At 41.0% G+C, this 17592-nt stretch overlaps 1 protein-coding gene across 5 annotated transcripts in view; it reads left to right on the top strand.

Moving 5' to 3' along the window:
* Positions 1–17592, top strand: part of CCDC88C (coiled-coil domain containing 88C) — a 98413-nt gene that overhangs the window by 61720 nt on the left and 19101 nt on the right. For all 5 annotated transcript variants that reach the window (XM_032233089.1, XM_032233081.1, XM_032233072.1 and 2 more), the window contains 9 exons: positions 6924–7068; positions 7593–7774; positions 10360–10497; positions 11205–12275; positions 13060–13187; positions 13998–14139; positions 15640–15786; positions 16190–16351; positions 16879–17156. In XM_032233089.1, the coding sequence (XP_032088980.1) occupies positions 6924–7068; positions 7593–7774; positions 10360–10497; positions 11205–12275; positions 13060–13187; positions 13998–14139; positions 15640–15786; positions 16190–16351; positions 16879–17156 (2393 nt within the window). The remainder of the gene's footprint in view (positions 1–6923; positions 7069–7592; positions 7775–10359; positions 10498–11204; positions 12276–13059; positions 13188–13997; positions 14140–15639; positions 15787–16189; positions 16352–16878; positions 17157–17592) is intronic.

Genomic DNA, 17592 nt, shown 5'->3' with positions numbered 1-17592 from the left:
CAATATCAGACCTCTGAAAAGTATAAGCATGCATATGTGCTTAATACTTGGTTTGGGCCCCTTTTGCAGCAATTACTGCCTCAATAGAAGCTATCAGCCTGTGGCACTGCTGAGGTGTTATGGAAGACCAGGATGCTTCAATAGCGGTCTTCAGCTCTTCTGCATTGTTCGGTCTCATGTCTCTCATCTTTCTCTTGGCAATGCCCCATAGATTCTCTATGGGGTTCAGGTCAGACGAGTTTGCTGGCCAATCAAGCACAGTAATCCCACAATCATTGAACCAGGTTTTGGTGCTTTTGGCAGTGTGGGCAGCTGGAAAATGTAGTCAGCATCCCCATAAAGCTCGTCTGCAGAAGGAAGCATAAAGTGCTCCAAAATCTCCTGGTAGACGGCTGCGTTGACACTGGTCTTAATGAAGCACAGTGGTCCAAAGTCCTGTTGCTCCTTGGTCCAAAGCCCTCTTTTCTGATGAGAGCAACTTTTGCCAAAAGCACCAAAAATTGGTCAATGACCGTGGGATTACTGTGCTTGATTGGCCTTTCCATTCTTCCTCCATACTCTGGGTCCTTGGTTTCCAAATGCAATGCAAAAGTTGCTCTCATCAGAAAAGAGGACTTTGGACCACTGAGCAATTAATAATAGGAATAATTGCCTAATCTACTCAAATGGTGATTCATCACTAATATAGGCATAGGTGTCCTTTAATGTACATTTGAATTTTATCTTTCTCTTTCCTTTTTATTCTTATGTATATTAGATTAGTTCTGCTGATATTGACATAGAAAATTCACCTTCCATTAGGAAAAGCCTGACAAGAAGTGATTTTAGAGCTATAATTTCAGATATTTTTAAACTGTGCAGTAGATGTTCTTCCACCAAATTGATGGGAGATGATATCTTGGTCAGGATAAACTTCAGCCCCTTATCTAGGCTTAAGAAATTGTAAATGTTGCCTTTTCCAGGGTGCTGCGAAAGAGAGTCCAAGCAAGGGTTAAATACAGCCAATCTGCCCAGAACTGAATTGAAACTTTAAGCCACACCTCTGGTGTTGACAATCTTCAATTTTTCAATTCAGCTAGCCTATTGGATGCGCTTTCGTGTTTCTCTCCAATTCTACAGATTGCTTGAACTCTCCTAGAGAGTTCGAGCAGGTTTGGTGAGGGAAAATTCCTTTCTTTTCAATTTGGCCATTTGCTCACCCCTTTGGTCCTCCTGGTGTCCTGGGTTCGCTCGGACGTCGTAGGGCCACAGGCAACTATCATGGGAGGTGCATGGGTCAGAGTGCCGACACCAGCGCTGTCGCAGCACCTCTGCTGTGGTGGAAACCCCTGCTGAAGGCTCCGTTGCCGCCGTTTCCACTTTGCAGAATCCGGCATTCAACGCAGCTCTTCAGGGCTCCTATCTAGTTCTGGTGGCAAATTTGAGTTGCATTACTGGCGTGGTGGCCGATTTGGGACACACGGAGTTCTGTCCGCCATTTTGTTTTTGCCGGTTTCATTTCTGAGCACATTGCTGCAGCTGCCTGGTCGTCTGACTCGTTACAGGTGCCGCTTGGAGGCTCCTTCTCCGGTCTGACCGGCGATTTGACTTTTAATCTAGCAAAACCACCAGATTAGTGCGGCAAAGGATCATGGCTTATCAGGTTGCCTTCTTACCTGACCTGCAAGGCGCTGGGAGCTGCTAACTCTTGCGCTGCATTCCTGCTTGGCTGGATCTGATCTCAGTGACCTTCTATGTCTCCTGAGCACTTGGGTCCGCGGTCGGCAACTGTGAAGGTGGTGAATGGAGGTAGTCCCTGCCTGTTTCAGTTAGACTCCAACTTTTCAGCCATGGCAGATCAGATCCCTGAGAACTCAGAGCAGATTGGGCTCTCTTCCAGAGCTTTCTCCAGGCAAGCTGGCAAGTCTGCCCAGGAAGCCATGAGAGGCAGCAAACACTATTGTAGGCCTGGACCCAAACATGGATCAGGCCCGGATAAGGATGCCATACGTTGCCAGAAGGCCTTAGAGAAGCACTTTCCAAGGCTCAGCAGCAGGCCCAAACCTCCCAATCAGTGTCTCCAGTGGAGCCCTCCATGGAGGTTCAACCAGATTAGAGGCAGCCCATCTCTGATAGTGATGAGGAGGGCCAAGAGTTTTCTCCCACTGCTTCCCTTGCCATGGTGGCTTCTCCAGGTCCTTCAATGGTTGACCAGGCTGATCTCTTTGCCTGTCCTTCAGACCTGGAGGAAGGGCCCACTCCCGTGGGCCCCTTGGCACCCCAGCAGCCGGGCCCCTGACCCATTCCAGAAGTTTGACCCATTGAGGACCAAGGTCCCAACCTTTCAGCAGAAATGCAGGAGGTCATTAACGGGGCTATATCCCAGGGCATAGAGGCGGGCATGCTGCAGCGAGGCAAGCAGCCGCGCAAGACCCGAAATCTCCAGCCCCAAGATGCTCCCAGAGAAGCACCCTTCATCCAGTCTTCTCAGTCTCCACATTCCTCTCTGGCCAGTGAGGATTCTGACTGGGAGGAAGAGGACATCCTACCTAGGCAGCAACCTGAGTTTTCTGGGGACGAAGGGGTTGCATCCAAAAAGCCTGTCTTTATTTAAGCTTGCCAACTTCAAAACCATCTTGAATAAGGCAAAGGTCTCGATCCACTTGGGGTCTACCCCCTCAGATCAGGTGACTAATGATCCAGATGACATGTCTAGGGACCTCTTTGAGGAGCCTGTGTCGGCCCAGGAGATAGTGCCAGTCCCCAAGCTCTTTCTGAATGTGGTTCAAAAGCAATGGGCATAACCAGCCACCCTTGCTACTCCTAGTAGCAATGATAAGAGGTTGTACACGGTAGACGCCAGTCTGGAGGACTTGCTTAAATTACCTCCCATTGATCCTCCTGTGGCAGCCCTTACCTCATCCTCTGTGCTCCCTCCCGATTTGCTGGAGGGACTCAAAGCGGAGGACAAGAAAATAGAGAACGCCTGCCACAAAATGCACCAGGCGGCGGTTTGGGCGATTAAAACGTCTGCCTCAGTGTCCTTCCTGTCTATGGCTGCCCTTCTCTGGTTGAGACAGTTGCTGACCAAACTTCCGGTCTGATATACCAAATTAAGGGAGGATGTCAATAAGATTATGGCGGCTACTGAGTACACTGCCGACGCCACTCTGAGTGCAGCCAAATTTGCCTCCCAGGCCTTGGCGTCCAATGTCACTACTAGGTGTCTCTTGTGGCTCAAGCACTGGAATGTTGACATGCACTCCAAGTGGAAGCTGTTTAAAGGGGACAAGCTTTTTGGGGAGGTCCTGGACTCAGTCCTAGTAGAAAACAAGGACAAAAAGAAGGTAATGCCATCGGTCACCAAGAAATCTGACTGGAAGGGCTCCAACTCCTATAGGAGGCAGCCCTTTCGGAACGTGGAGCCTTCCTCCAGCTCTGTCTCTTTCCATCAGCCATACTTACAGCAGACTGACCGGTTCCAGGACTGTCAGTCATTTTGCGACAGAGGTCGCCAGCAGAATTTCTCCAGGTGTCCCTTTCGAGGGGGGTCTGGTTCCCACCCTTTCAAAAGTGACCACCAACGGTCAGCTCCCATAGGAGGGCGTTTTCAGTTATTCCACGCCCAATGGAAGTGGATCACGTCAGACCAGTGGGTCCTACAGACAATTCGCTTGGATCTCACCTTGGAATTTCTCTCCCCTCCCCACGACACTTTATCTGCTGTCCCACCCCTTCGCGTCCTGTCAAAAAGGCTCTCATGGAACAGGAGATCAGGCATCTCAGGGACATCAGGGCCATAGAACCGGTTCCACCAGGTCTGGAAGGAACAGGATTTTACTCCATTCTGTTCCTGGTCCCAGAAAGTTCCAGGGGTTGGAGGGGAATCCTAGATCTAAAAAGATTAAATTATCACATAACTTACCAGAGATTCAAGATGTAGTCCCTACAGTCCATCCTGGGCTGCATCAGGCCAGGAGACATCTTGACATCCATAGATCTCAAAGAGGCCTACCTCCACGTACCCATTTGCAAAGCTCTCAGTACCTGAGATTCGCTTATGCCGGCCGCCACTACCAGTATCGGGCCTTGCCGTTTGGCCTGTCATCGGCCCCCAGGACGTTTACAGTGGCAGCCTTTCTCAGATCTCGTCCGGTGCTGCTCCATTGCTACCTAGACGACATCCTCATCCAGTCGTCATCACCTCAGCAGGCGAACCAAGACCTGAGGTACACCATGGAGCTTCTCCATAAATTTGGAGAAAAGTCATCTTCAACCAATGACCAGGTTGCAACATCTAGGCGCTGTCATTGACACCATCACCTGCCAGGTCTTCCTGTCCCTGGAGCAGGTAACGAGCCTCAAAGAATGGGTCCTACAGGTGCAGCAATCCCCTCACACCAAGGTCGTGCAGTTGTCACAACTCCTAGGCAAGATGATATCATGCCTGTCCATCATCCCGTGGCCAAGACTCCATTCTCGTCCCTTGCAGTGGCTCCTGCTGCCCTAACAGAGGGCCAGTGAAAGCAGCTGGACAAGGATGATAACGGTCTCCCTGAAGGTACGTCACTCCCTCAGGTGGTGGCTGTCTCCAGCCCTGGCGAGGGGCTCTCCATTCAGGGAACCAGCACATCTCACCATCATGACAGATGCCAGTCTTTATGGCTGGGGAGCTCACCTCCACAATCAGCTGGCGCAGGGCAAGTGGTCTTTGGCTGAGGCCGCTCACACCATCAATTGGCTGGAGCTGAGGGCAGTCAGATTGGCCCTCCTCCATTTCTGCCTCAGCATACAGGGGCATCACATGAGAGTGCTAACGGATAATGTAGTGACAAAGGCTCACATCAACCGCCACGGGGCACTCGCTCCAGATCCCTGATGACAAGCTGATGCCCTAGGTCGGTGGGCGGAGAAACATATCCTGTCAATACAGGCAGAGCACATTTTCAAAGCAAACAACATCCAGGCAGACTGGCTGAGCAGAGCCATGGTCGACCACTTGGAGTGGTGCCTGCCTCCGTTTCTATTCCAACGCCTGTCCCAGAGGTTCGGCTGTCCGCTGGTCAATCTGTTCGCCACCCCAGCCAACACACACCTTCCCAGGTTCTTCACCAGGTTTCACGATCTGCAGGCCAAGGGAGTCAACACCTTGCACTGCCCATGGCCGCGGGGACTGTTGTATGCATTCCCGCCATTACCTCTCCTTCCCAGAGTCATCTGGAAGATTCTGTCGGAGGCAGCGGAGGTCTTGCTTGTGGCACTGTTCTGGCCCAGGGGAACCTGGTTTGCTGATTTGGTGACTCTCTCCATCGACCCTCCTTGGCGGATACCACCGCACGAGATTTCCCTCAGCCAGGGGGCCCTTCAACATCCAGAGCCCCAGTGGTTGCAACTGGCCATCTGGCACTTGAGAGGGATCTCCTGAGCAGGGGCAGCCTCTCGACCAAGGTCATCTACACCATCCAGGCATCCCTCCATGACCCGGATCTATGATACCACCTTGAGGTCGTTTGCTGACTGGTGCACCTCTCACAAGGTATCTGCGACTTCGGCCATGATTCCCATTATCCTGGACTTCTTGCAAGATGGCCTTGACAAGGGACTAGCCCCCAACACTACAACATCAGGTGGTTGCAATCTCCACAATACTGGCGCCTGACGACCACTCCTCACTTGGACGTCATCCTACTATCCATAGTTTTCTGAGAGGCACAAGCAATCTGAGGCCCCCAGTGGTCCACAGATATCCTTCATGGGACCTCAACATTGTTCTCCGTGCTCTGATTGGTCCTCCATTTGAACCACTTCGTTGGGCCAGCATTAAGCATTTGACCTTTAAGACCGCCTTTTTGATCGCCATGACTTCTGTGCAGCATACCTCAGAGCTGGCAGCCCTATCAGTTCGGGAGGACTTGTGTTTGATACAACAGGACAGGGTGGTCCTTCGACTGGACCCAACGTTCATCCCCAAGAACAACTCCTGATTCCACCGGGCCCAGGAGATCAATCTCCTGGATTTTTGCCCGCATTCCAGGCACCCGAGGGAGAACCGTTGGCACATGCTAGATGTCCGTAGGATGCTCCGCAGATATGTCAAGCGCACGGCTGTGTTTTGTTGTTCAGAATCGCTCTTTGTTTCTTTCCAACTGGCCTCCCGGGGTGGAAAGTTTCCTCTTCTACTATCGGATGGTGATTGAGAGCCTGCATTGTCCTTGCTCATGTTCTGCAGTCCAAACCTGTGCCTAGCCATATCACGGCACATTCTACTAGGAGTGCCGACACCACGGCAGCCTGGGCGATGCAGGCACCGATCGAGGAGATTTGCAGGGCAGCCACTTGGACTTCGTTATCTCCGTTTGTTCGGAATTACAAGTTGGACAAGTTTGCCTCAGGGGAAGGGGCCTTTGGGAGGCGAGTTCTTCAGGGCATTCATAACAGTGGAGAGACTCTGAACGCGACTGCTTCCCGCCCTAGTGACATTTAGCTTGGGTATGTCCCTTGCTTGGACTCTCCAGAGCAGCGCCCTGGAAAATGACCATTGGCTTACCTGAAGGGTCGTTTTCAGAGCGCTGCAAAGGAGAGTCCAACCCCATCCTGGGTCTGGTTCCGCTGGTTTCAGTACAGACGTCTACAGTTCCAGTTGGATTTGTTTCTCTGTTGGATATGGGTTTTTTATTTATTGTTGGCTGTCTCAGCGCGTAACAGTTCCATGCCTTCATTGAAAAAATCTGAAGATAGTCAACACCAGAGGCGTGGCTTAAAGTTTCAATTCAGTTCTGGGCTTATTGGATGTATTTAACCCTTGCTTGGACTCTCCTTCGCAGCACCCTGAAAACGACCCTTCAGGTAAGCCAATGGTCATTTGCTGCATAGCTTTTTTTGTAGACCCAAATATCTTATCATTCAAGCTAGATTATAAATCTATGTGCCTTGTCCTCCATTAGGACAGGGATACCGACAAAAAGAGAATTGAAGAGCTCTTGGAAGAAAATATGGTGCTAGAAATTGCACAGAAACAAAGTATGAATGAGTCAGTCCACCTCGGCAAGGAACTGGAACAACTGTCAAAGAATACAGATCTCACAGATAGTAAGTATGACAAATCAGTTTGCTATTCCTCATGTCATGTCATCCATTTGATTTTTGTTCATTAATTCAGAATTAGTAGGAAAAAGGAAGAATTCCTATAATGAATTTGGGTTCATACATTGCAAAATAACCAAAAGTAATTTTGAGTTCCAGTCTTATGAGATATTCTTCTTTTCCTTTCTCATTTTTTAAAATGACTCATTTTACTTTATTACGCAGAATAATCCACTATGTTCTCTATTAAGCCGGGCTCTCATTAAAGTCCATGTTTATGGATTTAAAAGTGACTGTTTTTAATTAATTGTATAGAATTACATTTTAATAAAATAACACTGGCTAGGGTGTACCTTGACCCCCTATTTTTAAATGGATGTTAAATAAATTAAAATTATTTAATATAAATTAAAAGATTTTATTTAAACAAATTAGTCCATTCTGATCAACAGATTAAGAAATAGTTGGAAATGGATCCATGTTTTCAAATGTGTTTATTGTTGGGCATTCTGGATATTGTATTTCAACAGCAAGGAAATCTTTTGTCTTTGAGTTGAATGAATGTGCATCAAGTCGTATCTTGAAACTTGAGAAAGATAACCAGAGCCTGCAAAATATCATCCAGGAGCTCAGAGATGCATCTGTAGTCACTGAAGAGAATAGCCTCAAATTTGTAGAACTACAAAATGAGAATCAACAGCTTGGCCAAAAGGTAAATAACATAATTTATATTTACAGTCACCCAATCAAGTGTGTTTGGAAGTTATCTACCACAAGACATAGTGTTGGCTATCAGTTTGGTTGGCTTCCAAAAAAAGGATTGAACAAACTGTAGCTGTTGGCCTTGAAGGTAGTGTAGCTGCCTCTGAAAGCAGTCTGCTAGGAGACAAATTGTGCTCTTGGTTGGCAATTGTGAGAAAAGATTGTTGACTAGACAGGCCAGAGGTCCTTCATTCTGTCACTTGTACTTTTTACAGTAGTGTTTTTGCGACCTCAGCCTCAAGATGTGTGGACTTCAACTCTCAGAATTCCCCAGCCAGAATTCCCCACTGTGGCTGGGGAAATCTGGGAGTGACATCCACACATCTTCAAGTAGCAAAATTGAGTAACACTGTATTACAGAAACTATTTAGATTTTATTTGGTCCTTTTATAGTTCCTGTTAACTGATTGACAGCATCCTTAGAGGGTAGGAACAAATCTTAACATTTCCTACACTTGTATTAGTTCTGCATCTGCTCTGCACTGAGAGTATAACCAACTTGCACATTTCTGTATGGTTTATGTAGGGCAATTCTCTATTTTTTAAAAAAAGAACATGATAGATTGACTTTACTGTTAGTGTTAGGATTGGCAACCTTTGGATGACTGTAGTTGGGCTGTCCTTGGAGTGTCTACAGTTTTAGGTAGTTCTATGATGTAAAGAAAATAGTACTACTATTTATAGTACATGTTTTACTAGTGTTCATTGTCATTGTTAGTTTTTTTCATAATGTTGACTATATTTTTCAGCCTAGTGCAGAATGGTAGAAAGAGGACAGATTCATGACATATCACAGAAGGATTTGCTGTATATTTGGCAGTTGTTTATAATCTATTACATAGACAAAAGTAGTAAATGATAGTTGCCCATGCCTCTGAGCTTATCTCATTTCACCCTTCTTAAGATGATGCCCAGATCTTGTGAGCTCAGCATGATTCAGTTCCCTTGTTTGTCCTCTGGCTTGAAACAAAATAGTATTTTCAGAGCCCTGGGATTATGATTGACCAAATGCTGAAAGGTGTTAAGAGGTTGGATGAAAAAATAAATAAAAGAATGCAGAAAGATAAGTAATAATGGCAGCTGCTTGAAAAGGGTAAGGCCATCTGAAGAACAGCTGTTAAAAATAAAAGTCATTGGTTAATGATCTGCTTCATTTTGCATCTGTCTTTGTGGTTGACAAAATAGGCCACATCATCTGACCAAGCTTATTTGGAAGAAGAATTGGGCAAATAGATGACCAGAAATAAAGTTATAAGCCTGAAAAAGAAATATATATGTATAACCAAGTTTAGTTGTCTACCTGTATCTTCTTAAAATATGAAAGTATTCATTTTCTAATAAAAATATGGAGCTCGGCTGTAGTCAAGGAATTGGGGGGGGGAGACAATGTAGTTCTATTTTTTAAAAGAATTAAGGAGTGAGAATGGATCAAATTTTAGGTTGGTTAAGCTTCATATCCATTCAGAAATTTTGAAAGTATTTTTTTGAAATTTAGTAAATTTTGAAATTTAGTAGACTTGCTTTTGAGATGTCCTAAAATAGATTAAATAATCTTCAATTTTCAATCATCTGAGCAAGCCTTAAACACATGAGTTATATTTTTTAAATTTCATGTATTAAATGAAATTGTAACATTTCATCCTGACAGTCTCTGAGTGGAAAGAAGCAGATTTAATTAGATCTTCCCCTTTCATTTCTTGTCCTCTGACAAGACAATCCTACAAGTTGAATTTACTGCCACAAATGATTGCTATTCCAATCTTCAGTAAATATCCTCTTGTAAAGCATGTGGCAATTATAGGCTTCTTACAGTTAAATGTTCTTATCATATTGGATGAGCCCCTTATCTAAACATATTGGATGAGCCCCTTATCTAAACTTTCCTGTCATGTAAAGTGAGTTCTTGATCCTCCAGCCTTCATCCTTTTCTAAATCATCCATATACTTCTTAGTTCCAGTAACTTTTAGTTTTTGGATATATTGCCAATTCATTCAGAAATCAGAGCTCAACTGCCCCAGCACTCTCATGGCCAATTAATTTTTTATATGCCAATAATAGCTTCAATAGGCTTGATGAATGTTGGATGCTTAGCCAAGACTGGATATTCTTTTATGCAATTAGAACTTATAAAGTGTTACCTCACACATATGCAGACTTTTTGTGTTACATTCCTTGTGTATTATTGAATTCATGGTAGTCATGCTTACATAACCTGCGGACTACCTACATTTGGTACTTTGGGCAAAGGGAAGGAGGTATAAATAGTCATTTTTGTACCATCCAAGAGCAGTGTTGTTGTAGGTACTCATCCAAACATATAGCTAATATATTTTAGAAATACCATCTCATTAAGTAGCTGCTATGTTGTCTTTGATTCATTGCCACATCTAAAGAAGGTGGAAACCAACATATTTTATTTCTGCTGTCTTATACTGCTTTGGCAAACATATTGATAAAGATTAAAATACTTAATTTCTCAAAATGTCCTTCTATGTGCACAGTGTTTCTTCTTACATAAAACCTTTCTTATCCAGATTGAGAAGCTGCAAAATCAGATAGAAAAGGAGAAACAAAGTAACCAAGACTTGGAGGCTTTAAGTGAAGAACTCTTGAAAGAAAAGCAAGATCTTAAGAACACAATGGAGGCTTTAAAAGCTGATCAAGAAAGACAGGTAGAGATGTGGGTTTTGCTGAAGTTATTTCTAAAATAACTTCAGTTGGGTGTTAGAAAATTGTTGGCATACATATATATAACAAGAGGAGAAACATGTTTTTGCTGAATTCAAGAACCGAGCATACTCAAAATAGAAAGCAGTTTATCCCTTTATTTTCATACTTATATTTAAATTGGTTGAAATGTTGACTTCTCCAGGAACTGTTTTTCTGGTTGAGTCACCTCAGTATAATGATTTAGAATGATGGTTAAGAGATGTCACATCAGCTGACATTGTAAAGGTGTAATTGAGTTGCATGAAGTGACATTGCTGCATAAATACGCCTTCCAGAGTATCATTTGATGAATTGTATCTGTTTGAAATAATGCTTGGTTGTTCAACTGAATCATCTTATTCTTTTTCTCTTGAATTTTGGATTGAGTCTAATTCTTGGTGTTAGCAACCTCATATGGCCTTCAGCCATTCCTCTAACATTTGTGCTATTGTCTTGGATAAAGACAAATTTCATATGACTCATTGTGTTAAATGTCATTTAAAAAATAGAGTAAAAGCATGAATCCAACAATACCTTTTTTCTCTCATACAGTTTAATATAAAACAGTCAATTTCATTTTATTAATCCAGATTTTCTTTTATCTAATATGAAATCTACAAAAGTGCATATTTGGTATATAAAGGATGAATTTTTTTTGTTCTGACTCTAGATACAAGACCTAGAAAAAGAAACTGATCACCTGAATCAAGTGGTTTTCTCTCTAAGACAGAGATCTCAAGTCAGTACAGAGGCCAAAGTGAAAAACATTGAAATGGAAAACAAAATGCTTCACGAGGCAGTTAGTGAGAGCAACAGCAAGCTCAGTAAACTTGAATTTGAAAAAAAGCAGTTGCAAAAAGATTTTGAGCAAGTTAAAGAAAAAGTAGAAAGAGTAGAAGAAATGGATAAAGAGCTTCATCGGCTAGAAAAAGTGAATGACCAGCTTGCCAAAAAAGTTGCAGTCATGAAAATTACCACTGAGAAAGTAGAAGTACTTGAACAAGAAAACAAGGATCTGGAAGTAGAAAACAGAAAGCTGAAAAAGTCTCTAGATACTTTGCACAATGTTTCTATCCAGCTGGAAAATTTAGAAAAGAATAATAAACAACTAGATGACAAAAACCTGGAGCTCAGGCAAATTGTAGAAACTATGAGATTCACCAGTACAAAATTAGCCCAGATAGAGGCAGAAAACAAAGAGCTAGAAAAGGAAAAGGAAGAACTTCAAAAAAACATAGTCATGCTGAACGTTCTGCTCAAGAAATCAGAAAGGTTGGAGCTGAGTTACCAGAGTATGAATGCTGAGAATCAAAAACTGCAGCAAATTCTAGAAAGTAACAATAAAAATGTTCAACAGTTGGAAAAAGAACTCCAGCGTGTTGAAGATGACAATCAAAGTCTTCAGAGAAAATTGGAAGAACTGAAGATCTCAAGTAAGCAGGTGGAATGGTTGGAAAAAGAGAAGAATTTGTTGGAGCAGGAAGTATTTCAATTGGATAAAGACAAAAAGATGTTGGAAAAAGAGACAAAGAGACTGTGGCAGCAAGTAGAGCTAAAAGATGCTAACTTGGATGAGAATACTATAAAATTAACAGCAATTGAAAAGGAATACAAGATTTTAGAAAGAGAACTTGCTAGAGTCAGTGCTTCATCAAATAAGATGAAGGAATTTGAAAAGAACAATAAAGATCTACAGAAGCAAGTTACTATTGACAAGAGAACTCTAGATACGTTAAGAGAGGTAAGCATAATTTCACTGCCTACCATCTAACGAGGAAATAGGAAATCAGGATGTAGTGATTAAAAGCTTTACAACTTCCTTAGAAATAGGGAATAATGAATTGTAGGCACTCATCACAGTCATTGATTTTATAATTCATGGAAGCCAATTGTTGATTCACATACAACACAATTTAGATTTATCTTACACTAAAGTTCAGTTTACTTTATCATGCTGTAGTATGTGCAAGCCTTTTGCAAATTCATGGAGCCTCTTTGTATGGTGGGACAATATTAGTATTTTTATGAACTATGGTATTTCAAATAGGGGAGATTATTACCTTATACAATCAAGTTAATTTTAACATATTCAGATATTCCATAACTGATGACACTTCCCTTTATATGAGAAATTGCAATAGATTTCCTCATTTAATCATTGCTTGGCATAGAGTAACTACTTTATTTTAGGAAAAAATCGTAAGTATTGTATAGAAGCTGAGAGACAATCATTCAAATTATGGAAGAGCATGTTCCAAAAAAAGCTATTATTGCTCTTCAGGTATGTTGAGCTATAACTGTTTTAGTTGCTCACTGTTTGTGAGAAGTGAAGTCCAGTAGATTTGAAAAGTACCAGATGTCTAGACAATGTCTGATTAAAGTAAGATTTCAGCTACATCTAAAACCTTGTTTAAAACATTTTGATTTATGTTTCTTCACAGTAAAATTGTGTACACGTTCACCACATTTTTTCCCCTAGCAGCCTTGGAAATTATTTGTTTTGTCATTATTGTTCTTATTTACAGGATTTAGTTCTTGAGAAGTTGAAAAGCCAAAAGTTATCTAGTGAGATGGATAAATTGGACCTAGAACTAGAGAAGATGGGACTAAATAAGGAGCTGCTTCTGCAGGATGATAATGGCAACAGTGATAAGTGAGAAGATAGTTTGTTTCTGAATCTGTATTTTTCTGTATTTTAACTTCTGTTCCTTTAGTCTCCTTCATGTTTTAGGCATATGTGCTTCTTTGCCATTGGAAGTTGTAGTTGTCAGGTAGCTGGAAGAAAGTCCCCAATCTAATCTAAATCTTTTAAACAGGTGGTTTTCTTATTTAAACAAATGGCCTACAATTGGCAACAAAACTACTAGTTGTAAAAATTTGTTAATTAGTAAGTTTCTGTAGAAGCATTCTTTCTTCCAATCACTGCTTGAAAGAGTATGAAAGCTTCTTTAGATAAAGGATTGCAGTTACTTTGTGGATAGTGGTCCAGATACCACATTACAACAAGTGGAGGGGCCCAGAATAAAACAAGAAGGACCAGGACAAAAATGAATTTGAAAAATGTGAAAATCAATTTACAATCAAATTAGCCAAACACGTGTATACTTAATACTTTCCCCTTGTATCAATTAAAAATTCTAATCCTATTGCAACGTTTATGGGTACACTGGAAGTTTCATTCAGGGATTTCTGAAATGACATGACATAATCACTATCAGAGATAATAGTACTTTTCCCCACCCTGGTTTGTCTCTGGGGTAAGCCCCTTTGCATGGGACAAGCTTTACTTCTAATCTAATGTTGCAATTCTATACATTGATCCTATTCGTTGATTTTTCCCAGATGAGAAAATAAAATACTGATATAAAGTAAATTTTAGGCATTCGGTTAATACTTGCAAAACATGGACTTTGTTCTTTCATATATTTTCAGTTACTGACATGCTGTCCTTAACACCCCTCAGGAAATATAAAATCTTGGAAAGCCAAAGTGAATGTATTCTAAAGACAACACTAGCTAGTAAAGAAGAGAAAATTGTTGCATTGGAGGCCAAACTACAAGAGTTTGTTAACTTAAACCAACAGTTACAGAACGAACTAAACATGGTAAGACAGAAACCCAGAAATAATGCTCGATAATAGCAAGTGACCCATGACAGGTCACCTATGAAATAATGCAAACCTTGATATATACAGAAATTCTTCCTCCCGATTGTAAAAAGTGCTTTTGATCCTGTTCTTTCTAATCTATTGATGAAGGTCTCTGGTTTTTGTTTATGGCTTAGATCAGGGGTGTCAAATTTGATTTTATTGAGGGCTGCATCAGCATTATGTTTGACCGCAGTGGGGTGTGGCTTAGGGCGTGGCCAGCTCAATGTCACTCATGTTGGGGGCACCTGTGATGGTCCGACTGTTCTACCAGCAAAAATGGGTTCCCATTTTTGAAAGCTCCATTTTCAGCTGCAATGACCATCTGCAATTCTCTGCCTGCGAAATGGAGTTCAGAAGGGCCACACACAGCCCTCCTGTGCTCCATTTTCACTGGTAGAGGCACCACACACCAGTTTTTCACTGTTTCCAGAGCAGCCCTGTGGGCCAGATCTAAGCAACCCGTAGGCGGGATCCGGCCCCTGAGCCTTGAGTTTGGCACTCTCGGCTTAGATCTCTATGCAGTTTTATTTTACAATTAAAAGGGGTTTCTCCTAAATAATTACCTGTAATTCATCTTACATTTATTGAGAATAGAAGATCCCCATGTAGAAAGTGAATGTTAGCAATGGATATTTTTATTTACTTAAGAAACTTCTCATGAATGAAAACAGAATCCTTAACTGAATATTCTTGTAATCCATTATTAGACATTTATTCTTTTTTACCCATGGAGGGAAAAGAAAAGAGAATTGATTAACATATGAATGGGACAGGACTGACATGTTACGGATTCTTACATCCAAACTAAAAACTTCAAATTGATTGAGATTTAGCTACAGAGTAAGCATACATAGAAGATTGCAGTTCAATGAACCAAAGATTATTTGGCTTACCCAGTGTAAGCTGCTCTAACTAAATCCATCCTCAGTACTGCTGTAGTTCTAGGCATATTTGCTTGGCAGCATTAACTATTAAAAGTCTTATGCTTACTAAACCCAGAGTTTTATTAATTCTTTGTGAGTGAGTCATTAGTTTGTTTATGAAAATACAATTTCTATATAGAAGCTTACTTAATTTCACTGATGCAAGTGCCTTATTTTATTTGCAGAGAATTTTAATCAATAGTCCTGATTTCTTTTTTCTGGCCTTGCCTAGTTTTGACTGGCTCTGGTCAGTGTATTTATACGGGCAACACACATACATATATATACATATGTGCCTGTGTGCACATACATAAAGCCTTATATAAATAGGTAACATGTATGTACTTTTTTTTTGGAGACAAAATCTCCAGAATTTATTTCAGTAAACATAGTTGACCATGTAGGGTTTTGGTCTGTATTTGTAAAGTTTTTTCCTATCTAACGCTGCTTTTGTTGGAGGATTTTCTTACATTTTGTGTCATCTTTTCAAGTAAATAACTGCACATGTTACGATCTTTGCCTACATTTACAGATGAGGAAGGATTTTGAATGTCTTAAGCAGAAGCAAGAAGAAGGAATTTTTGTGCAGAAGCTGAATCAACCGTTGGAAAATTGTCAGAAGGAAGCAACGATGGAGCTTCTCAAAGTGAAGGACAGAGCTATAGATCTAGAAAGGAATGTAAGATGTCAGCTATGTGTGTTTATTTCTATTTTAGGTTACAAACAATTCACGTATTTTAATTCATTCTTGGGTTATATTTGAACATGTCTATGTACCAATTGAGTAGTGTCTGCCTACTCCTCCATGCATCTGCGGTTCTGAACTTATTTTGTGCTAAACTACAATAAATACACATTTTTATGTAACGTTTCAGAAGCGTATTATAACATATGAAGCATCCCTATGAATAATACTTAACATTATTTTCTTTAATGTGTTTCACCATTCTAAACATTTAACCTTTCTTTCAAGTTGGTGAAATAAGTTGCCTAAATAAAAAGGGCAGTTATATATAACAGTTGATCTCAGACTGTGAGGATTTTATTTCTCCTGCTTTATCAGTTATTTTCTCTCTCTTCAGAATGCAGCCCTGCAAACAGGGATACAGCTTCATAAGGAGCAACTAGCACGTTTGGAAGTGCAGAATAGCTCCCTCAATAGCCAGATCCTGACTCTACAAAAGCAAAATGCTTTCCTTCAAGAGCATAATACTGCAATGCAAACACAAACAGCTAAACTCCAGGTCAGAAGAAATGTGTCTAAAAATTTCTAGATAGTTTGTTTTAGAGGAAGCAGAAAATAACTATTTTATATTGTTAATGCAAATTACTTTTAATGTCAGTGTGATGTATCTTCCTTTCCCAACCTGCAAAATAATACATTGAGTATTCTACTTTTTGAGAAAATTGGAAAATGTTTGGATTTGATGTATTAAAACACTTTATTATGCTTTTTCTAAGATGAAAAAAAAAAACAAAGACGAGGCAAAAAGAAGTAAAAAACAAAAAAAAAACAGATAAAAAGGAAGGGAAATTGCATTTAAAATTACCTTTCACTAAATGGAGTTTGTGGATGTTCTGATTAAATTCCATACAATGTGGTTCTAATAGTGGGAAGTAAGCCAGTTGTGATAAGAAAATTCTTAAAGAGATAGAGCAGAGAGAGGTATGGTAGGAAAGAGGGAGCAAGAAGCATATGTTTTAATAGACAACTTCAGACTGGATCGCTCTTTGTAATAGTAGATTTGTCATTTTCTTTGGGAAACTATAGGTGGAGAATTCAACCCTGAATTCCCAGAGTACATCCTTGATGACCCAGAATGCCTTACTCCAGAATCAGCAGCTGGCCAAGGAGCATGAAAATGACAACCTGCTGAAGCAGAAAGAGCAACTCAAAGCAGAATTTGAGTCGCTTCTTCAGGATCATGAACACTTCGTGTTGCTGCACGAAAGGCAGTCTACAGAATATGAAGCACTAATCAAACAGCACAGCAACCTAAAAACCTTGCACAAAAATCTTGACTTGGAGCACAAAGATCTAGGGGAAAGGTACAGGGTTTTACTTCATAGTAGAAGTTTTTATCTACCTAAAGCGGCAGATGGAGAGAAGTATATAGTGATAATCATATGATCTTTAGTATCCTTATGGCCAATGATGTTTAGATGATGTCCCTAAAGTATAAGTTATTAAGTACATATTTTAATAAAGTATCAGTATTGAGCCCTTATTTGTTAAATTGGATTTGTTTAAAAATTTCATATAGGCCTCACTATATTTATCATGTATATACTCAAATTTGATTTATTATATACATATAATAGACAACATTCAATAGTTCATGTTCTGTTGATTTGAATGGGAACAAATGAAACATGCTTAAAAATATTTAACTTTGGGTGAAATAGTATGGAAAAACAACAGAATAAAGATTATTGTTAAAGAGAAATCTTGTTTAAGCTTTCTATGCTGATCATATTCATTCAA

The sequence above is a fragment of the Thamnophis elegans genome, chromosome 1, assembly GCF_009769535.1.
Source record: "Thamnophis elegans isolate rThaEle1 chromosome 1, rThaEle1.pri, whole genome shotgun sequence".
Classification (NCBI taxonomy): domain Eukaryota; kingdom Metazoa; phylum Chordata; class Lepidosauria; order Squamata; family Colubridae; genus Thamnophis; species Thamnophis elegans.
Note: the sequence above shows the minus strand (reverse complement) of the source record. Positions and strands in the feature narration are given on the sequence as shown.